The sequence below is a fragment of the Mesocricetus auratus genome, unplaced genomic scaffold, assembly GCF_017639785.1.
Source record: "Mesocricetus auratus isolate SY011 unplaced genomic scaffold, BCM_Maur_2.0 Super-Scaffold_100008, whole genome shotgun sequence".
Classification (NCBI taxonomy): Eukaryota; Metazoa; Chordata; class Mammalia; order Rodentia; family Cricetidae; genus Mesocricetus; species Mesocricetus auratus.
Genome location: NW_024429192.1, coordinates 81,049,512 through 81,077,498, shown reverse-complemented (window position 1 = coordinate 81,077,498; position 27,987 = coordinate 81,049,512). Strand labels below are relative to the sequence as shown.

The 27,987-nt window shown below is 52.6% G+C and overlaps 1 protein-coding gene across 3 annotated transcripts; it reads right to left on the bottom strand.

Annotated features, from left to right (window-relative positions):
• Positions 1-19: 19 nt before the first annotated feature.
• Slc29a4 (solute carrier family 29 member 4) lies at positions 20-26,631 on the bottom strand. Of its 3 annotated transcripts, XM_040751281.1 has the most exons (12): positions 26,526-26,631; positions 24,163-24,362; positions 12,851-13,030; positions 10,274-10,405; positions 9,395-9,508; positions 8,348-8,476; positions 7,399-7,473; positions 4,890-5,134; positions 3,982-4,123; positions 3,689-3,876; positions 2,775-3,015; positions 20-1,135 (listed from the first exon to the last, which is right to left on the bottom strand). In XM_040751281.1, exons 3-12 carry the CDS (start codon positions 13,017-13,019, stop codon positions 993-995), a joined length of 1,578 nt encoding a protein of 525 aa, XP_040607215.1. In that variant the 5' UTR covers positions 13,020-13,030; positions 24,163-24,362; positions 26,526-26,631; the 3' UTR covers positions 20-992. The 3 variants fall into 3 exon arrangements, with proteins under 3 accessions (XP_040607215.1, XP_040607216.1, XP_005080019.1); XM_040751282.1 differs by lacking the exon at positions 24,163-24,362 and having other exon boundaries at positions 26,526-26,622; XM_005079962.4 differs by lacking the exons at positions 24,163-24,362; positions 26,526-26,631 and adding an exon at positions 16,925-17,105.
• Between the last annotated feature and the right edge of the window lie 1,356 nt (positions 26,632-27,987).

Sequence of the window (27,987 nt, the reverse complement as noted above, 5' to 3'; positions counted from 1 at the left end):
ACCTCACAAGAGACAGCGGTGGGCAGTCTCTGCCATCTTTAATGGCCAGTGCGGTAGTCAGAGGACACACAGGTAGACGGGACACAGCAGGGATTGGTACAGGGTGGTCACAGCTGGGGTCAGAGTGTATGGAGAGGCAAGTGTCCTGGCTCAGCAAAAGCCGTATTTGGCCGGAGGCCCCATCACCAACCCCGCCACCCAGTGACCCCACTCCCCAGCTTGCTGCCACTTGCCAGGGTTTCAAGTGCATCATGTCACTGTTTGAAGTCAATGGGCAGGGTCAGGGTGGCCTAGGGCAGGCGTGGTTCTTAGCTGTCCCTGCATTATGGATAGCTTGAGTGCTTGAGTGGAGCTGAGGAGGGAATGGGGGACTTCCTTGTTAACCATGGCCCTTAACCTGTGCTCTAGAGGGGTGCGTGGTGGAACTCCTCCACCTCAGGTGGGTGTACCCAGGTCAGCTCTGTAGCTATGACTATGGGAGGCCTGTGTAGTCCCAGGAGTGAGTTTTCCAGTCGTAATGCTGTGTGTGTGTGTGTGGTGTCTAAGAAGGGGAAGAAGGGGACAGAATGGCACTGGGGACTCCTAATACTCATGAGGATGTGTTACCTACCCAATAAGTGAAAACCACATTAAAGACCATAGTGGGGTCATAGGGAAGAGAGTCGCTCAGACTGGTGGTCAGCCGTTCTGGGTGGCTTTGAGTCTGAATGACCCCATCATGCTGATGTGACAAAGGTTGGGCCTCTGGACATAGAGAGAAGGGCAAGTGTCTGACCATACACAGGACACAGGGGTAGGCAGCGCCCCGGGTGATGAAGACACGCTCCGGCGCAGTGGGCAACTGGAGCGAAGTGGCGAGGTGGCATTAGTGGCTTAGGAGGCTGCCAGGACCCCACAGGCACTGAGGCAGGGGTGGGGAGGGCCCTCAGGCCTTGGGGTGGCTGGCCTGAGCAGCCCTCCCTGGGCAGTGGGCAGGGTCAGGTGGGCCTGGCTCAGGGGCCAACAGGAATGGAGTTGTTGGCGGTGGCCGTTTGGAAGCAGCTGCTGTGGGCGTCACGGGTGAGGCTGTAGGTGCAGTAGGCCACAGCGGAGCCCAGGGTCAGCCCCGACATATAGGACACAGTCATGGTGTTTCCTGTGGGCAAGAGAGACCTGAGCAGGGGCCGAAGAACAGCCATGGGAGCTGAGGCCACACTATGCTAGGCAATCTCTGTGGCCATGGCTTCTTGGATGTGCAATATGGTGACAACTGTCACTGTCCAAGAGCCTGTGATTCCTCCCCTAGAAACCCACTGTTGAATTTTTGGGTCTTTTAGGAGTGATCTCACTGGAGTCTCAGACCTTGCCTACTTCTCTTTCCTTCCTTATTTTCTTCCTCTTTTCCCTCTCTCCCTCTCTTCCCCCTTTCTCTTTCCAGTCTTAGAGATAGAATGTGTAGCCTTTCACAAGCTAAGCCAATTATCTACCACTGAGCCACACCCCAGCCCCTCACTGGGGGATTCTAGGCAGGTACTCTACCACTGAGCCACACCCCAGCCCCTCACTGGGGATTCTAGGCAGGTGCTCTATCACTGAGCCACATTTCCTGGCCTCTTTATTTTTATTTTTTTATTTTGAAATCGGTTCTCACCTCAAATCAGGAATCCTCCTGCCTTAGCCCCCTAAGTAGCTAGATGACAGGCCTGCATCATCAGGCCTGGCTTCTGCTTTCCATTTTTATCTCTCACCCCCTGCCTCCTCCTTGAGGACAATTCAGTATATCCCCACATCTGACCTGGATACTCCTTCCTTCACTTCCCTATCCATCCATGGCAATACCAGCCTGGCTTTCAACAGTAGGCCCCCAAACTGGGAGTACCCCTTGACTCTCTTAGGCCCCATCTCTCAATCCATCAGCTAACCCTGTGAACCACTGAAACCGGTTCTAACACCAGTCCCTCCCCCACCTCCACACAAGCTTGTCCTCAGGCCTGGAACACTGCAGGAGCTTTGGAATAACCTTCTCATCCCTGTCGGTTCCTACCCCATCCATCCCAGGCAGGTACTCTCCTCACAGAGCCGTGCCTCAGGACGTTTGCACACAGGGCTCCCTCTGCTTGGATGCCGTTCCTGGCAGCTTCCTATACCTGTCTCCCTCCAGGATTTTGCTCAAAAGCCACCTCCTCAGTAAGAGGACACCTTGCAAAATTGTTCTCTTTACATCACAGCCCCCAAATCCCTGTGTCTGTCCCCAGTTCTCAAACTTTTTTTTTCGAGACAGGGTTTCTCTGTGCCTCTGGAGGTTGTTCTGGAACTAGCTCTTGTAGACCAGGCTGTCCTCGAACTCACAGAGATTCACCTGCCTCTGCCTCCCAAGTGCTGGGATTAAAGGTGTGCACCACCATTGCCTGGCTTTCCACTTCTGAAACTTAACTTAAGCCCTAGGACTTACCACCGTGAAACACACCACATCTGGTTGTTATCTCGCTGTTTATTGGCTATCTCCATCTTAGGACCATAACCCTGCACATGTGGGCAGTGTCATGTCCCCACTGCCTAGGAGAGTACCAGACATACAGGCTCCCCACATAGCAGTTGAATGAATGAATGAATGAAATAAAGGAATTACAGATGTCCTCATACCTACAACTTCCTTGTCACTTATCTCTTGGGACAATATACATTTTCTCACTCACTGGCTGCCCTTGACTTCTCCAGATCTCAGTTTCCTTGCTAGAAGGTCACTAGGCTATTCAGAGGGAGCTCTAATTGTCCCTGAGGCCAGCAAGTCTTACCTGCCAGCTCCCGCTGCTTGGGGCTCACTTTACCCGCTGCCAGGATCATGGGCACACTGCCAAAGTAGCCATTGCTGATGCCCATGAGCAGTGAGAAGACACAGGGCCAGGCAGGGTGGCGGAGGGCAGGCATGCCACTGGGGTAGACACACAGGATGAAGAGGGGGATGAAAACCACGCGCAGGCAAGAGCAGGCAAGCAGATGAGTGCCCCTCCAGTCCACCGGTAGGGCCGCCAGGATCTGCAGAGAGCAGGGAGTGAGGGTCACCCACCTGGCCAGGAGCCTGTCTCCCCACTCAAACTACACCCTGTCCCAAGTACTTGTGGCTCCATCCAGTTCCCTCTGCAAGGCCCACCAAATCACATACACATTTTTTTCCTCTTCAGTGCTGGCCAAGGAGGATGAGAATACGCTAGGCATAAACTCTACCACTGAGCCATGTCCCTAGCCCCTCACTGGGGGATTCTAGAGCACTTCTGAGGGGTGTGGGGGCATGGCTTGCTTGCCTGACAAGGGTAAGGCCCTGGGTTCCATCTTTCATGCTCCATACAACACAGTAGAAGAAAAACTGGCCACAGAGACATGGCTCATCTGAGCTGCAGAGTGCCTGGGTCCCACTCTAACCCTGGCCACCAATCCCATGTACTTGTGTGACAGATGTGCTGCCCAGCTGGCAGCCCGTGCCTATGCCATCTCCAGAGGGATTCACTAGTGACCAGGAGGCAGGAGAACTGGGACTGATCCTAGCCTGAGATGCAGTTGATGCCACAGAGACCAGGCAGGGGCTACACTGGACAGGACAGGGTTAGGTTTCCACCCTCCCCAACTGGAACTCACATGTACCCTCAGCCTGGGGTTGTTCCAGAAAGACCAGAGCCTTCCTGGGGCCCCCCAAGGTCACCCTGTGTCTCACCTTTCCCACGAAGTCTGACAGGTTGAACACGGCCATGACCAGAATGGGCAGCCACTCGCCCAGCACACAGTGGCGGATCTCAGACTCCAGGCCAGGGAACAGGCACAGTGTGATAAAGTAGGTAACCGCGATGGACAGCATGTCAGCCCAGATGACCCGCGCCACAACATACCGGTGCAACAGCAGGGCTGGGGGAGCGAGGCATGCCAGAGGTGACGCTCATGGGGCCCCTGCCGTCTCCAGCCTGGGCGGCAGCCAGACATGCCATCAGACCCCACAGGCCTCACACTTACCCCTGAAGGTGGGCCAGCTCCGTTTGACCCGTGGCCGAGGCACATCAAAACGCATGTAGGCCCCACTGTTGCTGTGGGTCACCTCATGGGCCGGGCTGTCCTTCGGGGACCTGCTGCTGGGCAGGGATGGAGTTTGGTGCTCCTGGGTAGAAAGGCATGATGGGAGTCATGGGCTAGGTACCCATGGCTAACGGTGGAGCAGAAGTCAGCCAGACATTCAGTTAGCACCTACTGCGTGCGCTTCCTTATCAAGGGACAATGTTTACCTGCCCTGTTTCCCACCACCCAGCAAGCAGTCACCGGCCGCAGCTTCCTCTTAGCCCTCAGGTGGGTGGGGGCAGAGGTGGTATGCAGTATGTAGCCATCAGAGGGCACTCTAGCTTTCTAGAACGGTGAACTGACTCACCTAGGCTATAGCTACTAAAGGAGTTGGTATTGAATTGACTCACCTAGGCTATAGCTACTAAAGGAGTTGGTATTGAGGCCACTCTTGGAGAAGTGGTCTGTGCTGGGGTCCTCTGAGCTGTGGTGGAAGGGAGTTTATCACAGGATTCCCCTGCCTTCCATTTACCTGACTCCCTTGGAGCCCACTTTCACGACCCTGGGGTTCTCCTCCACTAGGTTCTGGGGATCTACCACACGCCCTAGGCTCTTCACCCTGGCTACAGCTGGAAAACCGTCACCTCCTGCTGTCCTAACAGGGTTTCCTAGCAGCTGGGCCACCGAAGCTGAGGAGAACCTCAGGCCACAGCTGGTGGAGGGTCGCCGTCTACCCGTGGTGCCACACAATGGAATGTCTCAGGTATGGAAGCAGGCCTGCAGCCCGAGATCAAGGGACCAAGGACAGAGCCGGCGAGGAGCTCTTTCAGGCACCTGCGTGGGAGGCCAGGCCAGGCCAGCGCACTTACGAAGTGGATGTCTCCTGATGCGACGTCATGGTGCACGCGATAACCAGCTCGGACCGGGCGGCTGTCGCGAGGCCGCGTGGTGTAGTAGCGCACAAAGCGGCTGCGCCGCACCAGCAGGTGCAGCAGGAAGCACAGCAGCTCCAGGCCGGCAGACACCAGGAAGAAGATGATGGTGCTGGCCCGCTCATCTGGTAGCAGCAGTTTAGTGAGGATCCGACTCAGGGAAGTCATCACCCCTGCCGTGCCTGGAGAGGAGGCAGTGACAACTGAGCCGTCCCGATGCCTCTCTCCCCATGTCACCCCCACCCAGTCTCTTGTCCCACCCCTACCCCATCCCGTCCACCACCAGTGCTACCCACTCCATCCGCCCACTGCTCCAATCCCAATGCACAGTACCAGTCCATCCCGCAAGGCCCGCTCCCTCCCCCGTTCAAGCCAGCTTCTCCCAGCCCCATGTTACTTTGCTGAACTCCAGCAGTTCCATCCTGTCCAAGGCTCCAACGTCTCTCCAAGCTCTCCCCCAACTACCCACAGCCCCTTGCGCCATCCTTGTCTCCGGTCCCCAGCGCAGTGAGTCTGATCTCACCAGCCCCACTTCTAGACTTACTGCCCGTCTATCCACCCAGCCTGTCCCCCAGGACTGCTGCTGCTCCCACCAGCCCCCTCCCGACTCCAGCATCTCACACACCATGGGCAGTGTCGTTGAACTTTTGCTGGGAGTCCTGCCCTGAGGTCCTCCACAGGGAGGACACAAGGCCCTGCCTTTCTAGGCTTCATGGAGAGAGGCCATGTCAAGACACAGAAACACACAACAGTGGTACAGTGTGTGCCCTGTAGCAGAGGGCGTGTCCAGAGAAGGATCAGAGCTGCCTTCCCTGGGAGGGGACGGTTAAGCCAGGGGGTCTGCAGTACAGGAGAGCCAGGCACACAGACCGAGATTGAGCACTCCAGTGAGTAAGAGTCACGAGTGTGTGTGAAATATTGAGAGGTGCCCCCACCACCACCACAGACCAAGGGCCAGCTGGAGGAGGGCGCCGGGGTCAAGGCAGGCAGGACTGCTGCAGAGCAGTGTGGGTCAGGACTAGGCACGTCTGCCATGATGAAGATGGGCAGGGCTCTGAGCAAGTCTGTTTCGAGGGGTTCTTGGCTACTGCATTACAGCCCCAAATCGGTACATCAGCACCATCCTGATGGCCTCACCAATTCCACCACAAAACCTACCGGTTTGGGTTAGGAATGTGGCTCAGTTGGTACAGTGCTTGCTAAACATGTGTGACATCCTGGGTTCAGCTTTCAGCCCTGGGTAAAGAGAGTGTGGTGGCACATGTCTGGAATCCCCACACTTGGGAGTTGGAAACAGGAGGATCAGAAGTTCAAGGTCATCCTCAGCCATATAGTTGGAAGTTAGCCTGGGCTACATGAGGTCCTCTCTTAACAACAAAAAATATCTGCTGGCTTGCAAAGCCATATGTGTGCTGGCCACCTTCCAGAAGTCAGCGGCAGGTGGTGTGGTGCAATACACAGCAGAAGAAGCCTACAGAGGCTGCCAAAGAGGAGATGTGGAGAGCAGCCCGAGGGTGGGGACGGCTGGCCCCGCTTCTTGCTGGATTGTGACTAGCTACGGAAGAGGGTGGGACGGGGCACGCTCAGGAATAGAGGGTGGGACGGGGCACGCTCAGAGTCTGCCTGGATGGTATGGCCAGAGCCCTGGGATCTGGGAACTGGGTGAATGCCAGGCTTGTGCAAGGGTGCTGTCAGAAAGGTGAATCTGGGATATGGCTCGGCAGACGAAAGGGCTTAGGTAACAGTGATGAGTGAGGGTGGCTGGTGGTGGTAGATGGGGGGATCTGAGGAAGACTTGGTCCTGAGTACACACGCAAATTTCTAAAAACAAAAAGGAGGAAGGATCAAAAGACTCAGGATACAAGATTCTCAAGGGCCCTCCTCAAGGTTATGCAAGCAGCAACAATTGCTGGGAAAGGGAGACTCTCCCACCAGCAGAACTGCCTGCAAGCTGCGCCAGGAGTCAAGGAACACAGTCTTCCCAGTTATCACCGGGGCTGGGGTGGGCTTCTCAGTGCTTTAGCCGTCTCTGAGTCATCCATGTTCCTGCACGTCAGTCCTAAGAAACTCAGAGGTGCGGCAAAGCTAGAATGGTGGAACCTTTTCTTTTTTTTAATTTTTTTGGAGTACCAATGGTGCCCTATCTTGGATGAACAGACATCTGATTACATTTCCCCAGGAAAAGTCACACCACGGGCACGCAAATATACCCACCTGCATGCGCACTGGAACTGTGACTGTCCCACTCCAAAGGATTCCCCACTCTAGAAACCTGGCACGCACAGGTGTGCACGTGTATCCCTCCCACCCAGTGATCCATCCCTCACCATCGATAGTCACCACCCCAATTCAGCATGTGTAGAGCTTTCTGGCCCACCTCCCGAACCAGGGCATGCCCAATAGGGTTCTCAGACTGGTGCCCCCTTGGGAGGGTCTCAATACTCACTCTCTCCAGTCATCACCCCCTGCGTGTACCTCTTGGGCAGTAATCCCGTGTAGCCATAGAAGCTAGATTGCTGCACTTAAGAGAGAGGGGAGAAGTGATCAGATATCATTTGTCACTGGCCGACACAGAGGCAGTATGGACCTCCTGTGCTATGTTAGCACTGGAGGGTAAGTGCTCAGAGGCTAACACCAGAGCGGCGATGAGGGTTAACAGCCATACAGCAACACAGGAAGGAAAGTGTTACCCTCAACATAGCATACACAGAGCAGCCACTTTCCTTCCCCTGGGACTCCAGGTCACTGACAAGTCCTGATGGGAGTAGAGATGACACATGCCCCTTGCTGGAGGAGACAGCAGTGACAGTCAAGGCTATCTATTGGTTGAAATGGGGCTGTCACCCTCAATCCCTGAGTGGCTGTATGGAACACCCCTTCTGCCCCATTTCTGAGGGGCCTGGACCATGCAGAAAAGCAAGGGAGAGCTGAATGTGTGGATGCACACATGTAATGTCAACACTGGGGAGCTGGAGGTAGCAAGATTAGAAGTTCAAAGCCAGCCTGAATTGCTTGAGACCCTGTCTCAATTTTAAAACAACGGGAGTGAGCTGGTGGTGCACTTTAGTTAGCACAGAGTTTGCCTAGCATCCATGATGCCTGGCTCCACACCTAGCACTGTGTAATCCGAGTGTGGGGTGCAGCTTATAAGTCTAGCATGAAGGAGGTGGCAGCAGGATGATCCCGAGTTCATGAGAACCAGGAGCCTGCAGTCCAAACCTGTGCCACATGAGAGTTGCCTTGGTGCACACGAGGGTTTGTGTACACGTGTGTGGTGTGTATGTGTGCTCTGGTGTGTCTATAGACATGTGGCCAGCAACTGGGCTGACTCACCTTTCAGGGCCACAAAGCACTTGGGATCAGCCTTCCTGGTGCATCCTGGCCACACTCCCTACCTGTGCATCCAAAGGCCACAGTGCCCACGGCGGCCAGGTTGATGGCATAAGCCTGATCGTGCGAGAAAAGCTGAAGCCACACATCACATATGCTGATGAAGAGCAAGGGACCCAAGGCAAGGAGGTAGCCTGCAGAGGGCAGAGAAGTCATGAGGGGCATGGTGAGCGCCAGGTGGGGTCCTCCCTCACCCCATTTTCTAGAGAGGTAGGCCTCAAATACTGTGGCTACCTGTCCCCTAGAATATAAGGCAGGTAGAAGAGTCCGGGAGAGCCTGGCCGTGGTGGCACCCGCCTTTAATCCTACTTCTCAGAAGGCAGAGGCAGGTGGATCTCTGTGAGTTCAAGGCCAGCCTGGTCTACAGAGCTAGTTCCAGGACAGCCAAGGCTACACAGAGAAACCCTGTCTCAAAAAACAAAAAACAAAAGAAAACGAGGAGGAGGAGGAAGAGAAGAAGAAAGAAGAAGAAGAAGAAGAAGAAGAAGAAGAAGAAGGAGGAGGAGGAGGAGGAGGAGGAGGAGGAGGAGGAGGAGGAGGAGGAGGAGGAGGAGGAGGAGGAGGAGGAGGAGGAGGAGGAGGAGGAGGAGGAGGAGGAGGAGGAGAAGGAGAAGGAGAAGGAGAAGGAGAAGGAGAAGGAGAAGGAGAAGGAGAAGGAGAAGAAGAAGAAGAAGAAGAAGAAGAAGAAGAAGAAGAAGAAGAAGAAGAAGAAGAAGAAGAAGAAGAAGATGCTAAGAGATTCTACAGGGAAATTCTGGGGGCTTCCTGGAGGAGGAGTCATCGGAGCTGAGTCTTGAAGCTGAAGACCACTGCACAGAGGGACGGACAAAGGGGAGGGCTTATGTAGGGACCTAAGGATGTAATGTGGGGCCACAAGTGCCTGTGAGGGTGCTTGCTATTGTACTGATGTTGCCTGATGGTGACTTCCAACCACAAAGCATGTGTTTCACGGACAAAGCTAGGAAGCTGCATGGGCAGGTGCCATGGGCTAGAAGCTCGCAGGAAGAGCTTGGAGCCTCCGGGAGGGGACAACACAGGGTGACTCTGAATACCTGTGGTGATCCTAGTGTGCAGGTTCAACCTCTCCACCACAACGTTGTTTAGAAGAACAGCAGCCAGTGCCACCAAGATATAGGTGAGGCTCATGTCGAACACAATGGAGGTCCCTGGATACAAGAGCAAAAGCAACTCAGAGGGACTTCCAGCCTCTGCACTCACCCCTGCAAAGGCTCTTCACTGCTCAGAGGGAATCAGGGGCTACCCTGAGGCCACTCAGCAATGGTCAGTGGAGCTAAGATTCATATACTTGACAATTGTCCCTCGACCTGCCATGTTGGCCCCTGGCTAACTTAGCCTGCACCTTTACAGAGGTCCATAACCCACCTTTACTCCCTGCCTAGGTTTAACATCCCCATGGGTTCACATGCTGGAACACTTGGTCCCCAGCTGTTTGAGAAGGCTGTGGAACCTTTAGGAGGTGGTGCTTCACTGGAGGAAGTGAGTCACCAGGGAAGGGTCGTGAGATTTTATAGGGGAGTCACTTGCAGCTCACTCTCTGCTTCTGAGTGTGACTGCCGTGTGACCAGCCAGCCTCTCACTCTCCACCACGCCTTCCATGCCTTCCCTCTCAGGGCAGACCGTAACCAGCAAACCAAGAGTCAGAATAAGCCCCCTCTCTCTTCAATGGCTTTGCCAGGCCTTTCACCACAGCCACAAGAAAAGAAATTACTAAGCTCCCCAAATAAAGGCCATGGCACAGTTATTTATCTACCCAGGGTGGCACAGTTCCCTGCTGTCCCCAAAACCCACACCAGTCATTCTCTCTACTCTCTCCAAGAGGATGCTGCCCCCTGGGATTCCCAGAAGGCCCTGGTACAGGCAGAGGGTCCTGAGCGGCCTCCAGGGGCAGTGTGGATGGCAGAGGAACCCACCTGGGTACTTGTGGTGAAGGTAGTCCACATCGGTGATAAAGCTGTTGTATGGCAGTAGGAAACCCACGCCAGCCAGCAGCATGGCAAAGTAGATGGCATGGTAGCGGTCATCTGGCACAGGCTCCTCTACGGCTAAGTGGGGAGACACCAGCAGAGACTCCAGTGAGCACACTCAGGCTGTGGCCACTGCACCAGGGCCGCCATCTACCGCCACCACAGTTCACGTCGCCGTGGCCATCTGCATTACTAACTTCAAGGCCACAGACACCACAGCCACAGTGATAACCAGTCTGTTTTTCAGTACGCGCGCATGCACATACACATGCACACACACACGTGCACGCATGCACACACGCACGTGTATGCACACATGCGCGCGCTCGCGCGCGTGCAGGTGCCCACAGAAGCAGAGGGCAGCCCATTTCCTAATGTTAAAGCTACAAGCAGTTGTGACCCACCTGATGTGGGTGCTGGGAACTAAACTTGGGTCCTCTGGAAGAACAGAAAGAACTCTTAACCTCTGAGCCATCTCTCCAGTCCCTTAAATTTTTTTTAATTTAAATTTTAGCCAGCCGTGGGGGCACAAGTCTTTAATCCAGCAGTCTGGAATTACAGATATGCACTACTGTGCCCAGGATTTTTATATGAGTTCTGGGATTTGAACTCGGGTCCTCACACTTGCTTGGCAAGTGTTTCACTCATTGAACCATTTCCCAGTGAGAGTCAGTTGGCCCAGTGATAGCCACTCTGCATTGTCAAATAGACAGGGTTTAGACTCATGATGGAAAAAGATCTCTGGTCATGTCTTCGAGTGAGTAGATTGGGTTAAATGAGGTGGGAAAACCCGCCCTGAATGCGGGCAGCATCAGGCCATGCTGGGATCCTGGACCAATGAAAAGGAGAGTGAGCTAAATGAGTTCTCATCTCCCTCTGCTTCCTGACTACAGATGCGAAGTGACCAACCAGCTCCATCCTGTTGCCACACCTTCTCCACCACGATGGACCATATCTTTCAAACTGTGAACTACAACAACCTTCCCCTCCCTTTAAGTTCCCTTTGTCGGGCATTTTGTCACAGCAATGAGACAAGTAACTAACCCAGTCACTGTGGTCACCATGAGGGCTGTCACTGTACCTGCTGTGTGTTGTCACAGCACTACCCACCATCACAACCACCCTAGCCACAGCCATGGAAATGGCAAGCTTGACCCAATAGTGGAGTGACCTTCTGAGGACCTTGTGGTGGGGGACAGAACCTATTCCTGCAAGTTGTCCTCTGACCTGCACGACACATGTGTGCTCTCCACCCTACAAGACAGCTAACAAACAGACAAATAAATAAATGTTTTTCTTCTCTCCTTCCCTCTTTCCTTCTCCCTTTCTTTCTTCCTTTTCTTCCTTCTTTCTCTCTCTTTTTCTCCTCCCTCCCTCCCTCCCTTCTTCCTTCCTTTCTTTTTCCTTTCCTTCCTTCTTTCTGTCTTTCTTTTTCTCTTTCTTCCTTCCCTTCTTTTCTCCCTCCCTCCCTTCTTCCTTTACTTCCTTCCTTTTTTTGATGTGCTCCAAATTGCTAGCTGTATCGTGGTCACAGGACCTGGAAAAATTGTCAGCATCCAGCAGTAATTTCTGAGGAATGGGCTTACAGTATAGTTTCAGGAGCCCAAAGACAGACTGTGCTATGCTTAGTGGTGGTGTGACCCTGCCACGACTTTACTTAGTATGTATATAAATAAGCTTTAAGGAGCTGGGGGGGGGGGAACTGCGTAGCCTCCAACACCAAGGGCACTGTAACTACAGCCTTCACAGTTCAAGTGGATGCTATGGCCAAGCCATGCACCCATAGCCCTGTCAGGGCCCTTCCCCCACCATGTTTATTGTCATCCTTGGGGGCTGGCACTGAAGTGATTCCATCCCTCTGCACAGGAATAGGTATTCTTCGTAACCCAACACGGGGCTCAGCCAGCAGAACTCCACCACATAGGGGCAAAGGGGCCAAGAACATTTCCAAGCCAGAAGCAGATCTTCTGCAAACAACCATCCACACAGATGCTACCTCACAGGTAGCTCCCAAGTTCCCAGGGGCACTGAATTTTGCTGCAGCTGCGTTGAGGACCACACCAGGCACTGTTCCTCAAACATGCATAAAGTCCCCAAGCAGGTGAGGGACCCGAACCCGTCCCACTCCAGACCTGCTCTGCAGATCCAATTGCACAGTAGGTTGGGACAACTCTTACTTTGGGGAAACAGGCTCAGGGATGCTTAGGTCCTTGTCCCAGATCACACAATGGAATTGAGAGGCAGCTATTTGAACTTCACACCAAGCCTGCCTCATTCCCTGCAACTAGGAAGTTTGCTTTGAAGAACAAATGAGAAACTCCGCAGCCATGGCCTGTCACTGCTGTGGATGGCCCCTAGCAGAGGTCACATGACACAGTGCAGAGCTGGGGCGTAATTGTCACCCTAGCCACCTAACTCATCCTGATTGAGTCTCCATTACAACCTGAGGCTCTGTGCCCCAAAGACTGACCGGAGGCCATGTGGCCAGTCATGGCCCTGAGGCAGACAGTATCACTTACTCACCAGAGTCTGTGAAAGCGGGGACACCCCTGACTCGGACACTTGGATCCTGAGCACCCTCTGCTGTTGTTTCCAGCTGGAAGTTGTCAAAGCTGAAGCTTGTCACCACACTCTGGCCAGATGAGGCTGCCATGCAGGGCTCCTTGAGGCGCTGGCTTCCAATGGAGCCCATGGCAGGTTACTCTGTGAGGAGAGGAAAAGCGGTGAGGGGGAGGGACACCATGCTCCCACAGCTAAGTCAACAAGCTGCATACCTGAGGGCCATCCATTCCCCACCCATTTGTTTATTTGTCTGGATATATTGTGTCAAACTGGGGATGAAGCTCAGAGACTCATACATGCTATGCAAGTGCTGTACCACTGAGCCACACCCCAGCCCCTCACTGGGGGATTCCAGGAAGGTGCTCTACCACTGAGCCACACTCCCAGCCCCTCACAGGGAGATTCTAGGCAGGTGCTCTATCACTGAGCTATATCTGCTTTGTTTTGAGAGATAGGGTTTTGTTTTGTAGCCCAGGCTGGCCTAGAGCTTGTGATCCTCATACTTCAGCTTCCCAGAGCTGGTACTACAGGAATGTCCTAACACATAAGTCTTTGTTACTCCCATCCTTTTAAAAATATATTTTGAAAGCTATCTTATTATTTTGAATTATATGTGTGCCTATGTACATGAGTGTTGGTTCCTGAGGAATGCAAATGGTCCAGATCCCCCTTAGACCTGGAATCATGAGCAATAGTGAGCCACCTGACTTGGGTATTGGGAACCAAACTTGGTTCCTCTGCCAGAACAGTATGCGCTCCTAACTGCTGAGACATCTCTCCAGCCCTGTTTCTCCTTTGATGTTTCATCATGAAGGATACAAGCTCAGCAGTGAGGTGATGTGACCTTGCCTGTTGCTGTGGAAACCGGGTGGGAAGAGCAGAGGCTACAGCCCAGGAACCCAGTTCAGAGGTCTTTGCCCCGAGAGCAGCTAGGTGGCCTTCATGCAGGAGACAACACTGGGCAAAGGAGACATATATAGATGGAGTGGAAAGTAAACGGAGTTAGAATGCCAGGACACAGTGAGCAATCAGAAACAACGGTGACATTATGGAGACTGTTTGCCAACCTAGACTGACAACTGTCTCACTTATCCTTTGCCTCTGAGAGGAAGGTGCTGCTACACATTCCTTAGCCAGCCACCAGAAGTGAGCCATGCAGGGTGAATAATGCCCGCTCTGCTTTCATGAGCAGAAAGTAGTAGAGTCCAGAATCCAACCCATGTTTGTGTGATGATGTCTTTCTGAGACACTGAACCATGCCTACAGCTCCTCAAGGGGATTCTAGGCTGGTGCTCTACCACTGAGCCACACTCCAGCCCCTCACTGGGGGATTCTAGGCAGGTGCTCTACCATTGAGCCACACCCCAGTCCCTCACTGAGAAGTTTTAGGCAGGTACTCTACCACTGAGTAAACCACACCCACTGTTCTCATTCTTGCCTCAGCGTTTTTTGCTGCAGTTCAGACTGCCAGTCCTTATCTTTGGAGGAAAGGGAACCCATGGCTGGGAAAAGCCCCAGTACATAGGTAACCCTGTGTGCATGGTGTGTCTACCTTTTCCCCTCACTGACTTTTACCATGAATTTTAAAAACACTGATGAAAATAAAAAGATGCATAATACTATTCCTAGAGCATGAGACATACAGAGAGATAGGAACATCGCAGCTCTGAACCCGGATCAGGGGCAGAGACAGCTTCTCATTTTCAGGAAGCACACATGAGAGAAGCCACAGAAGGATCCGAGGCCCCCACCCCTTAGGGACCCCACCTTTCAGAACTACATCAGTTTTTCCTGGGTCCATGCCACCAGCATGCCCCGTGCCATATCCACATGTTTTCATTTCTTTACCAGGTCATTTCTGCAACTCTCTGCCTCAGTTTACCTCTTTCCCAGAGCCCAAGGTGGGTTCTTTCCACCAGTTACCAAATCCTCCTGAATATGTCCATTCTCTAACTTGCAACAGAGTTGTGTTAGTGTCAGGGGTTTCTTTGGAGCCTGAAGCATACTTAAGTTCAAGGAACTCTGCCTATCCTGGTGGCTGGCCCAAAGGTGGACTAGTAATAATGGCGAGAGGCTGGGAACTTCTTCGGGGAGCTTGGAAGCCAGATGAACCTCTCCTCCAGGCTCAAGGCTCTCCTAAAAGTCCCTCTCCAGCCGCTCTGTTCCTAGTAGCAGCATCTGGAATTGGGAGACTTAGAAGGGCTTAGGGCATAGCTGGCCTGGGCTTGAGTGGCAGTGGTGCTGGATACAAGCCTGGCCCTGTCTGTCACTTGGCATACACTTGCTTGATCTCCAAAGGGGTGGCTTAGTGAAGGCTTAGAGTTAGAAGTCAGACTTGCCCACCAACCCTCTCTCCTTAAACAGGAGGGGCTGGGTAAGGGGACACTGTTGGGATACCATTCACAACATCCATGAATCCACCCGGATAGAAGTTCAGTACTGGAGGACACCCAAGTTCCAAAAAGCCTGGCTCCTGTTCAGTAGGGGCTGCCATGATGCAGTCTCCCAGACTAGCGGGCCAGCATGAGAGGTCTCTGCCTGACTGAAGCCACACCATCCGGGAAGTCGGATGTGTTCGGCACCCTGCCAGGCTGCTTGCTCTGGCTCAGTCAGCGTGGCGGGCAGCTGCCACCCACACTGTCCCCACGTCTCTCTCCTCTCCAGCTCCACATTTAACATCCAGGGTCTCGATCTTCCCTCTTTCTATAGTCACTTTAATTAAATTTTAAGGGCATGTAGATAGACATGGAAAAGGAAGCTCTTCTCTACTGACTTGCCCCCCCCCCCCGTCACAAAAGCATCAGAGATGACACAGGTCATTTCTTTAGCCTTCAGACCATCCTAGGCACCAGTTCACTCACCTGGGGAGTGACAGAGTACCTCACCAGAGAGGGACTGGGCGGTTGGTAGGAAAAGCTTAGCTGCTCACACTACTGATATAAACTGAACCTTAGCACTTTGTGGGTCAAAGAGGGCTCCTAGCTCTCAGCAGTCCGGTAAAACTGGGAACACGGTGCCAGTCTGCAGAAGAGGTGACCAAAAAGGAGGAGAAAAGCCAAACCCACAGCCAGACAGCTTTAACTGGCCTCTGACCTGGCTGTCCACTATTGGCCCCTCCCAGTTGCTGTAGGGATTGCCTCCCAAGCTCTTGTCTCACACCTGAAGACAGAAGAAGGGACAGGGAAACTGAATTTGACTTGGAAAGCCAACCTGCTCAACCTCATCAGGCGCCTTGAACTTCTGGCTTCAGACCCAAGTCCTGCTTATTAATGCCCTTGGATGCCCCTGTCCCGTGTGTAGACGTTGTTTAGGGAGTTTCCCTGAGCATCCTAAGGCTCCACTCCCCGATATGGGATCCTGGGATTTTAGTCTCTTGGGGCAACTCCTCTTTGAGAGTCAGGGAATAGATGAATGTAACATCATTGCCACAGACTGATCAAGGCCTGGGATGCCCGCAGGGCGGAGGGGCAGCCTGGGCCCACCTCCCTCCACGCTTTAGGTTCCTGCACAGTCCCAATACTAGCAGACCCTGATGTTTCTTCCACGGGCAGCCCCAACAAAACCAAAGTTGGACCCCGGGCCCACAGGGCCCCCAGTAAAGGAGAAATCTATGGGGCAACTCAAAGGTCGTGACCCAGTGCCCAGGCCCCGCCTCTACCATAACCTTTCCCAAGAACTAGAAGTGGACTGACTGCCTTACGGAAAGGATAGAAGGAAGGAGGTGGGTCTGGAGGGAACTTCAGGTGCAAGGACCCCTGGGGTGTGACCAAGGGAGAGGTATTGCCATGACCCGGCTCGGCCAAGGCCACCCGCGTTTGTGCTCCTTCTAGAGCCTGAGTCCTGCGCTCCCAACTGGGATGCAGGGGGTCTGGCACTGGGCAAGAGAACCCCTCTTCCCAGGACAAGGAGTGCGGCAGGGATCCGGCGCCTGGGAGGGAGGAAGGGGAGGCGGCGCGACTGGGGCCGCGCGCCGCAGACAAAGGCTCCGACAGGTCCCCGCCGGCGTCTCCCCGCCACCTCCGTGGCGACACTCACCTCGGCCGGCCCCAGGCTGGGATTCTCGGTGGCTGCCCGCCGCCCGCGCCCGGACCCTGCGTGCTGTGCCCCGCTCCTCGAGGCTTGGGCCGGGCGCGGCGGGCGTCCTCCTGGGTGTCCCGGTCCGCGGGCCCGGGTCCGTGAGCGCGTGCTGGGGGGGGGGCAGCAGCTGCAGCGAGCAAGCCCGGCCCGCGCCCCGCCCGTCCGCATGGCCCCGCCCACACAGATCCACCCACCACATGGCTCCGCCCAAGTCCCGCCTCCAGTAATGCTTTCCACCACCGACGCCCCGCCCCATTCTTGTGATTTCCCCGCCCCCCCGCCCCATCACACTCCACATGGCTCCGCCCAAGTCCTTTCTGCAGAGGAGCCTACCACCATCCAGACGCCCCTCCCAGCCTCCCTGTCCGCGCTCCACCCACTCCGTATGACTCCGTCCCTAACCCCCACTTTCCCTCCTATTCACTACTCCCCTAGCCCTATCCTGTCCTTCCCATATTCCCCGCCCCATTTTCTTTAACTATGCTCCACCCACTCTACATGACTCCGCCCTTGGCCCCGCCTCTGAACTGCCCACACTTATGCCCCTACTTCTCTTTGCTGTCTTCCTTCTTGTTCTTTCTGTGCCCTTGGCCGGCCCCAATCCAGACTACAGATCCCGGTCCCTTTCCCTGCCTTCCTCTGTGCCCGCCAACCTAGCCCCAACTCCATATTCTTTTTTTTTTTTTCGTTTTTCGAGACAGGGTTTCTCTGGGGCTTTGGAGGCTGTCCTGGAACTCGCTCGGTAGACCAGGCTGGTCTCGAACTCACAGTGATCCGCCTGCCTCTGCCTCCGAGTGCTGGGATTAAAGGCGTGCGCCACCAACGCCCGGCCCAACTCCATATTCTTTCCACACCCTTTCTCCCCCCTCCCTCCTCACCTCCCTTGATTCCTGCCTGGTTCCACCTTTCGACTTCATTTGCCTAGCCCCACCCTTACTATTCCCATAGGCTCCACTCCAGTCCTCTGGGCCCACTTTGTCACACCTACCTGGTCCCACCTCCAGGCTTCGTATAGGACCTGTCCCCCACCTGCTAGCTCCGCCCCATCACTTCCCATATTCCCCCGCCCTTCGAGGCCCCTCCCACAGCCTTTGCACGCGCCCCGCCTCTCTCTGCCCAGCCTTCCTTCCCTATCCCAACACACACACACACACACACACACACACACACACACACACACACACAGAGACAGAGAGACAAAGAGACAGAGACAGAGAGAGACAGAGACAGAGAGACAGAGACAGAGAGAGAGAACACGGACCCATCCCTGTCCCGCACCATGGCCTCTAGCGGAAGCACTGCCCCCTACCCACTCACGCCGCCGCACTTGCCTCTGCTTCCTTCTCTACACCCCATGTCTGACAGCCTAGCACATAGGGTGGGTTTGGTCTCCTAGATGTCCTTCTTCACTACCCAACCCTTTCAACTTTCGTGCCAGGCTTAGTCTCCTGGAGCTTAAGGTTGCTATTTCTGAAGTAGACCAGGGACCTGCGCTGATCGCTGCAGAAGGGTCTGTTGTGACCCCGGCCCAGGCCATATGCCCCATGGTGGCCAGTACAGATGAGGTCAGGAATTAGTGGGAACAGTGTCCTAAGTCGTTACAGCCTGGGACCTGTCTGTGGGGATCAGAGACACAGTTCTTGGATGCCCCTCCTCTTGCCTGCATCCCCATTTCATCCTGGAAGCCTGACTGGTTCTGCCCCAGGCTGGGGTCTTTCTTGTCATTTTGCCAGCCTCCCTCAAAAGGTTTTTTTTTGTAGCTTTTCCTTTTGCTGTCCAGGTTGGCCTGGAACTCAAGAGCCTTGTGCCTCAGCTTCTAGAGTGCTGGGATGGCAGGAGTGCGTCACCACACACAACTGGCTCAACTGAGTCATGTATACACACACAAGGACAGCATGTGTCCCCTGGCCTTCCTTTGCAGCTCTGCAAGCCACAGAAGATGGCCTGATGGAGGTTCCAGTGAATGATAAACACCCCAAGGTTTCACATGTCCTAAGTCTTTAGGGGTGTGGATACAGCTCAACTATGGCGCATGTCTGTTATCCTAGCACTTGGGATATGGTGACAGGAGGATCTGAAGTTCAAGGGTCAGCTTGGGCTACATGAAGCCCTACCCCACCTTAGGCCCCCACAATTAAAACAAAGCTTTGCAAGGGCATCCCGGAATACAGGAAGTTACTCCTGTTGTCCTGAGTATGAGAAACTTCCAAGTAGTGTTCCTCCACAAAAAGAAATTCTAGTGATAGACAGGTATCATGTTCCATCAAACTCCCTAGATGTGATAAGACAGAGTGATGGAGTGGGCTACCGATTGTGACTCTGGGAGACCAGCAGTTGTCTAGGTGGCTAAAAAGACCACTCTGGGAAAATGGCATCTGAGCTGAGATACTTGAGAGACTGATGGAAAGGGCCCTAGGGGAATGTGCTAGGTTTGTGGTCAGGGTATTTTAGACAAGCAGAACAGCAAGAAAACAGTGTAGAGGCTGGGAAAGCTCATCACACTCAAGTCAAGATGGGAGGGGAGCTGGTGTGGTGCAGTCCCTGCCCTCCGGAGGCTGAGGCTGAGACAAGATTACTATGAGTCCCAGGTAGAGATTCTCCCCTTATCCCCTTCCCCACAAAGGCAATATATAGGGAACCAAAGGAGGGAGAGAGGGAGGAAGAGGAGGGAGAGTAAAAGAGAGAGAAGGAAAAAGAAGAGGTGGGTCACAAAATGAAATCAGTCAAGGCCAAGAAGCAGTTAGAGCTTGGGGAGACATTTTGCCAATGGAGGAGACAAAAACAGAGCTAGACTTTGACATCCTGGTCTTCCTGAGAGGATGAAGCAGGAGGATCAAAAGTTAATACTAGATAGGTTGTAGAGTGAACTGGAAGCCAGCCTGAACAACTGAGTGAGAATCTGTCTTAAAATGAAAGGTAATCAGAGAGTGGAGTATGTGACTCAGTGGTAGAGCACCTGCCTAGAATCCCCCAGTGAGGGGCTGGGAGTGTGACTCAGTGGTAGAGCACCTGCCTAGAATCCCCCAGTGAGGGGCTGGGGTGAGGCTCAGTGGTAGAGCACCTGCCTAGAATAAGGGTCTGGGTACCATCCCCAGATGTGCAAATTAAGTCAATAAATAGTCCCCTTGCTAGTTCAAGTGTCAATTGTAATAACTCTTCTGGAAAGTACATTGACCTAAAAAACATGCCTACTCTTTGGTCGAGAAAATCTAACCCAAGGAATTAGTTCTAAATATAGAAAGGCTTTACATCCTAAGATGCTGGTGACAACAGCAAGCACTGCAGGTGGCCACGTACTTGAAGAAGATGCAGGCGTCATATGCCTCCCAGCAGGAAACAATGTGAATGATACATTGAGAAACCCAAGAAAATCAGCGGAATCATGTGTAAGCCCTACAGAGAACTCTTAAGTCTCCAAGATATGCACATGGTTAGAAAGGATTTAGAATAATATGGGAAGCCAGCAGTGTGAGAGTGTTAAGTGACACAGAAATAGGAAGTGGGACAGATTCCAAAAGATAACTTCCACTCTCTCTGTATAGAAAAACCAGAGGAGTCAGTAAAATGATTTTCTGGGAAGTGATAAATGAGCAGAAACCTGCCATCAGAAGAGAAAGGAACTTAGGGGCTGGGGAGAAGGCTCAGCCAGCAAAGTACTTGCTGTGTAAGCATGAGGACCCGAGTTAAAGTCCCCAGAGCCTACATAAAGAATGGTGACATATACCTGCAATCCCAATGTTAGGGAGGCAGAGAAAAGAGAGTTCTTGGGGCTAGTTCTCCAGACATTCTAGCCAAATCGTCTAACTCCAGGTTCAGTGAAAGATCTATCTCAACAAATATGATGGGGTCGACAAGATGGCTCATCAACACACACACACACACACACACACAAACACACACACACCCCAAAAGTAAGCAACTTACATAGAACAAGGCCTGGAGTGGATAGAGAGGAGTGTCATAAAAAATTCTTACTTCTATGCTTCATGCACTGGGCTTCTTTGATGGCTTCTCATAATAATAAAAAATCCCATCAAAGTTTTAAAGGTGATGGAATCCCAATGTTATGTAAAAGCATGAGAGAGAGAGAGAGAGAGAGATCCTTCAACCCGATGAAGATTACCCTAAGAAAACAAGAGTAATTTCATCTTTGAATAGTAGCAAAAAGAAAAATTCTAAACAGTTACAAGAATTGAGGGAATTTCAGAAAACAGGAATATGATGCATTGCAAGTGGCAGGGTGGTCTCTCTAAAGATTTTTTAAATTTTATCCCTGTGTTTGTCTGCATATGTATATATATATATGTACATTGGTGCGTACCTACTGCCCAAGGAGGTCAGAAGAGGTCATCAGGTCCAGGTCCCCTGAAACTGGAGTTATAGTTGTGACTCACCACATGGGTGATGGGGATTGAATTCAGGGTCCTCTGCAAGTACAAGTGCTCTTAACTGCTGAGCCATCTTTCCAGCCATAAGATTTTTTAAAGGTGTGTGTGTGTGTGTGTGTGTGTGTGTACATGCACATGAATATAGATGCCCTGGGAAGCCAGATGAGAGTGTCAGATCTAGTGAAACTGGAGTTACAGGTGGTTGTGAGCAGCTTGACGTGGCTGCTGGGAACCAAACTTGAATCCTCTGCAAGAACAACTAATGTTCCTAACCACTGGGCCATTTCTCTAACTCCCCACTCAGTGTGTGTGAGCATGTGTGTGCGCTGAGGGTAGAACTCACGGCTTCACGTATGCTAGGCAGGTGCTCTACCACTGAGCCACACGCTCAGTGGTTCATCACTAACCTATGGGAAGGGGAGAACATCATATGATTATCTACATAGCTACTAAAAGGAAAAGAAAAAAAACTTTGATTAAATGTAATATGGCTGGTGATGTCATTAAGTTAGTTGAATACTTGCTTAGCATGTGTGAATCCATGAGTTCAATCCTCAGTGTGTCATGAAATGGGGTATGATGGTGTGCACCTGCGGTTCTAACACTTGGGAGGCAGGAGGGACAGAAGGTTAAGTCATCCTTACATAGCAACTTTGAGGCCAGCCTGAGCTACATGAGACATTTGTCTTCTACAAGGGAGAGAGAGAGAGAGAGAGAGAGAGAGAGAGAGAGAGAGAGAGAGAGAGAGAGAGAGAGAGAGAGAGAGAGAGAAAGGAAAAGAAAAAAAGTAAATGCATAAGTTCTATGCAAAACACAGCATGATTAACAAGCCACCTTGGGTTCTGGCACCAGAAGGGTTTTATATAGAATCCCTTGCAGATACCAAGGGACAACTGTACATTTTATTCATAGTAGTAAACTGGAGACAGGCCATGTGTTACGAATGGGAGATGGATAGAAGCCCGCAGCACGCCCACGTGTGGTGCCCACTCAGAATGTAAAGTTAAGAATTCCTCGTGCCCTGCACCTGTGTGAGCCTCGCATGAGTTACTGGAGCGAACAGACAGACACAAGGGAACACACCATGTGGCCCCATTTCTGTGAATTCCTAGAACAGACAAAAGGGCTAGCTACCTTCTGAGGGGGGAGGGGCGGCTGGAGGGAGCTATGGGGGAAGGAGGAGGCAGTGCTCTGTGCACTGGTAACACGCGTCTTGTGCATTGTGAGCATTTGTCAAAATGTGCAGCAGAAGTGTTGGTCCTGCCTGGTGATGTGTATCTGTCATCTTGGCACTCCAGGGGTGGAAGCAGGAGGATGAAGAGTTTAAGGTCATCCTTGGCTACATATGGAGTTTGAGACCAGCCTGGGCTTCCTGATACCTGTCTAAACAAAACAAAAATACCCAGCAAGCAGGTTGGAGAGATGACTCGGTAGAAAAGAGCCCTTGCTGCCCAAGCATGAGGATCTGAATTTGGATTCACAGACACCCATGTAAACAGCCAGGCACTCCTGTAACCCAGCCCTGCGGAGGTGGTGATGGAGACAGGAGGAGGGCTGGGGCTTGCTGGCTGCCCATCCAAGACTCTGTCTCAAGGGAGTAAGACTGAGAGTGACAGAGCAGGACACCTGCCATCCTCCTATGGCCTCCACACACACAGGTGCACACACTTGCACTCACATGTACATACAACACACATGCATACGGCCCACACAAGTATGATGGTGTACACCTACAACCCCAGCACTTAGGAGGTGTAGGCAGTCTGCTCAGAAGTTAAAGGACATGGTCCATGGCCAGAACTTAGTCTCAGTCTGGGTTACATCACACACACACACACACACACACACACACACATGCATCCAGGTTCTCCATCCCTCCATCCTTTCTTCTTTAATTTCTCCTTCCACTATATGGGTTCTGGGATTGAACACAGGACACCAGACTTGCCGGCAAGTGACTATCCATTGAGCTACTCCCTTAGCTAATTTTATCATGAAAAATTTAAGCATAAATGAAAGTGAAATGAGTAGCGATGGGTTCTCACAGCCTGTTTCATTTCTTTTCTCAGCTGTCAACACCCCCTCCCCATTCCACAGCCTCTGGTCCATCTTATGTTTAATGAAATTCAAAGACTCATGCCTGTCATCCCTGCACTTAAAGGGTTGAGGCAGGGAGATGGCAAGTTCAAGGTTAACCTTGGCTAAATGTCGAAACTGTCAAAAAATGAAGGAAGAAAGAAGGGAGGGAGAGAGAGAGAGAGAGAGAGAGAGAGAGAGAGAGAGAGAGAGAGAGAGAGAAAGCAATTGCAGATGTGAGGATGCTGTTCCTGCAAGTTGTCTTTTGACCTCTGCAAGTGTGCCCTCCCACAACAAGTAAATGCAATTTTAAAAATTAAAAAGAGAGAAAGAGTCCAAGGCTATCCCCTATCACCACCCCAAGGCTCTTTCAAGTCCGTCCTTTGCCATCTGTTTTCTGTGGACATAAACCTAATTTATTCCCAACTTATTAGCTTAAAGCCATTAGGATCTTTCCCATCAACTCAGAAGCAGCCAGAAGCCTGTGTAGGAGGCCTGCCCAGGACATGGGGAGAGAGGGAGGGCCATTGCTATGGCCACAGTGAGCCAGTGTGGGTGTGGCCTTCATATTGACACCTGCTCTTGTTCTCAGGGACCACGGTGCCCAGGGAGCCCTTTCATAGATAACAAGAGGACAGCTAGTAAAAGGGAAGCCAGGGCTCCACTTGGGGGATGGTGGAGATTATAATCAGTTACAGTGGTACATCCCTGGGACACATTAACCATACTTACCCTCACCGTAACACAAGAACTTGAGGTTTCTGGGCTCCTTTTGGCTGGGTCAAGTCCAAGGCATCAAAACCTGACCTCTGGCAGAGCGTCCCCTGCAGATTTGCCTAGGGACCTGCTGGAACTGTTGGCTGGGACCTAAGGATCAACTCCTGTGTGACTTGTCCTTTACTCCAGCACCATGGACAGATTCCCAAGGTCTCCTGGGTAGAAACCATAGGTTCAGTGTGGCCCCGCAACAAAATCCCTACCTAGAATCCCCGAGTAAGAAGGACTGGGGGGTGTGGCTCAAAGGCGGAGTGTTTGCTTATTGTGTAAGAGCTTGTGGGTTTAGTCCCCAGCCCTGCAAAAATCATAAAGGCATAATGCTTGCCTAGTTTACACAAAGCTCCAGTTTCAGGCCCCAACACTGGGGCAGAGCTGGTAGGGTATTAAAACTCAGCTTGCGAAGGACTGGATAGATAGCAAGGTGGTTAGAACACTGGCTACTCCTTCCAGAGGACCTGGATTTGATTCCCAGCATCCACATGGTGGGTGGTTCAACCAGCTGTAAGTCAAGCCCCAGTGTATCCAAGGGCACCAGGTACATGCATGGTGCACAAACATACATGCAGCCAAAACACACATACACATATTAAAAAAGAAGCAGTTTCCCCATGAAATCCACTCAGATTTGACTTATGAAGCATTGTGTCATAGGCTGTGAGGACACTGCACAATCCCACAGTGCTGTGTATGCATTTATCAAGGAATGCTATCACACTCTCTTAATTTCAGTAGCTGGGGAGGTGCAGGCAGGAGAATCAGGAACTTGAGGACAGTTTGGGCTATCCAGTGAGTTCTGGGCTAGCCTTGTCTCAAAAAGAGCAAACAAATAAAAAGAACAAGAAATAAAAATAAAACAAAGGAACAGGAAGAAAAAGAATTTAAAAATAAAAACAAAGAAAGGGAGGGATGAAGAAAGGAAGGAAGGAAGGATGCAGCAGAGGAGGGGACTGTCCTGGGGGTCATGGATATGCTGCCTGCCATGCGCTCCACATACTGCAGGCTCGGTGTGGAGGAGGGGGAGAGGGCTGGGCAGGGAGGTGGTGTGACATCCTTTGCTGGGATCTGCATCTTGCCATTGGGAAGTGAGCTATCACAGGAGGCGGTCCAGTTTCTTGAAGGAGCTTGTCCAAGTCACACAGTGCAGCAGGACAAATGTCCATCCCTCCTCAGCCCCCCACATCTGTCCTTCCACTGCTCCTCTGCCCCCCCTCGCCCCCAAGACTGCTGGCCTGGCAACCAGAGAGTTGTCCCCTTGTGTCACGATCTCGGCCACAATAGTGGACCTGGCCTGGTGTGGTGGATACCACTCCCGAGATCGGGCAGCAAGGGCTTGCGGGAGCTGCTGGAGGTTGGCTCGGGATCCAGGAGCTGCCTGGCCCAGCTCCAAGGGCATTTTAGCTGGAAATAACTCTTCATTACCGGCTGCTGTGGGGCTGCTGTGGGTGCGGATGGCAGGGTTTGGAGGGGACGGGCTGAAACACCTCCGGGAACACCCAGCCTTGTTTCTACCACGGAGTGCTGACTCTGTTCCCTCCTGTGATCCTGTGAGCTCTGACTTGCAGGGACCCGGCGTGGGGGCCCATCCCCCACCCCAGCCTATCCCTCAAAGCCCAGCTTCTTCATCCTATGTCCTGTTTCCTCTCTTTATCTCTCCTTTCCTCTTTCTTCTCCCTTCCCCTCCCTCCCTCTTTCCTTCCTTCTTTGGTACATGGCCCAGACTGCTCTTGAATTTCTCGTTCTCCTGCCTCCCCCTCAGTGCCGGAATTCCAGGCATGCCCACTCTGCCCAGTCTTTTTGTCCGTGTGGTTCACAAAGATTCCCCCCCTCCTGGAGAAGACCCCCCAGGGGGATTTTCTCATCTTCACTCCCTTTGTGCTCCTTCTCCTCTAAGTCCCAGCATCACTCCTCCCCCAGGAAGCCTCCTGTGTCTTCCCTTTGCCACTGGGATGAGGTCCAGAGAGGTGAAGACATTTACCCAAGGTCACACAGCAGAGGAAATAAGAATGAGCAGAAAAAAAGACCTGGGGAAAGAAGGTGGAAGTGAGACGCCCTGAAATGACCCCTCCCCGCCTGTGAAAGAAGGAAAAAGCACCAGACTCCTACAGACTCATGCGCTTCCTAGAAGGCTCACAGCGAGTCCATTTCACGGGCAAGAAAACTGATGCCAGAGAGCCCCAGCCAGACCCCGTGGGCGTGGCAGAGGCAAGACTGATCCCAAGCCTGCCTAGCCTGCGCTGCACTCTCCCATGAGTCCTTGCTGGCCCGGGTTGCCTGACCCTGTCTGGGACCCCCGAGCGGAACCGAGATGGCTTGCTTACCTGAGTCCTTCCGCGCTCCCTCTAAGGCTTCTCCTCGTGGTGTCAGGTCTGTGTGAGCCACACGCACACGCTGCTTGGGAAAGCTCTTCTACTCTCTATTTACAAGAGCGGCTTCTGAGCGAATGAGCCAGGGAAAATGTTTGGCTTCCGTGGGTGGGAGCTGGGGCCATCTGTTCCCAGGCGCTGAGAAAACACCGTAACTACAGCCACAGTGCCCAGCAGAGCCTTGCAGAGTCGGGCCCTGGCACCCACGAGCTGTATGTCCTGAGGCAGGGCACTCCCCCTCTGTGGGCCACGGTGTCTGGGTCTGTACAAACACCAAGGGTCTCTCGGCTCCTCGACCCCAGGATACACGCCCTGCCTCCCTGTTTCTCCCTTGTTACATCCCTTTTGTACACCTCACCCCCGTGAAATCAAGTGCCCCCAACGTGGAGAAGGTCGCTGACGTCTGTGGCAGGAGACTGGGCTACCTAGGACCAGCTTTTAGGGTTTTATGACTAGTGCCCTCATTTGTTCCCAGGCTGAAAATAGCTTTATTGTTTCCTCTGAAAATAAAGAGAACCATTTTCCAGTCCAAAAATTTATGATGTAGGAGGGTAAATGGAGAGAGATAGTCCCTTCCATCAGGGGACACATCTGTCGAGGACAGTGACTTTCCAGATGACTCTCTAAATGGCTCACCATGTCTGGGGTCCAGGATGAAGGAGACTAACTAGGTATTTTGAGATCAACACAGGTTGGGGTATGTATTTCAGTAGTAGAGCATCTGCCTAGAATCCCCCTGTGTGGGGTTGGTATGTGGCTCAGTGGTAGAGCACCTGCCTAGAATGCCCCAGTGAGGGGCTGGGGTGTGGCTCAGTGGTAGAGCACCTGCCTAGAATGCCCCAGTGAGGGGCTGGGGTGTGGCTCAGTGGTAGAGCACCTGCCTAGAATCAGTTAATGAAGGTCTGAGGTGGAGTCAGTCAGCAGCAGATTTTTTTTCCTATCAAGGGCAAGACCATGGTTTTGATTTCTAGCACCATAGGAAGAGAAGGGAGGCAGAAATACAGAGAGACAGAGACATACAGAGAGGAAGTAGAGAAACTCAGGGAATTACCTGCCCTACCCCCGGAGCCTTCAGTTCCCTACCAGGCCCTTTGGAGACTGTAGGCCCAAGGGAGTGGCTCCTTGAGGACACAGTCCTGTCCCCCAAACCTTGTCCTTTATTTCACACGCCAGAGAAAACAAAGGTGACAAGTATAGAACTTGTTCTGCCCTCGCTGTGTGATGCAGGACAAGCGCTTTAGATTCACTTAGAATGGGCTGTGTCACCTGTAAATTGGGATGACAGTGGGGTCACATGTGACAATTATTGGTCCAGAGCTAACACTAAGTCCTAAGTGGTCAGTAACATGAACAGATGTCCTGGGCCCTGTGTTGCTTGGGGCAAAACTGTTGTGTGGGGTGGGGACCGTGAGGAGGG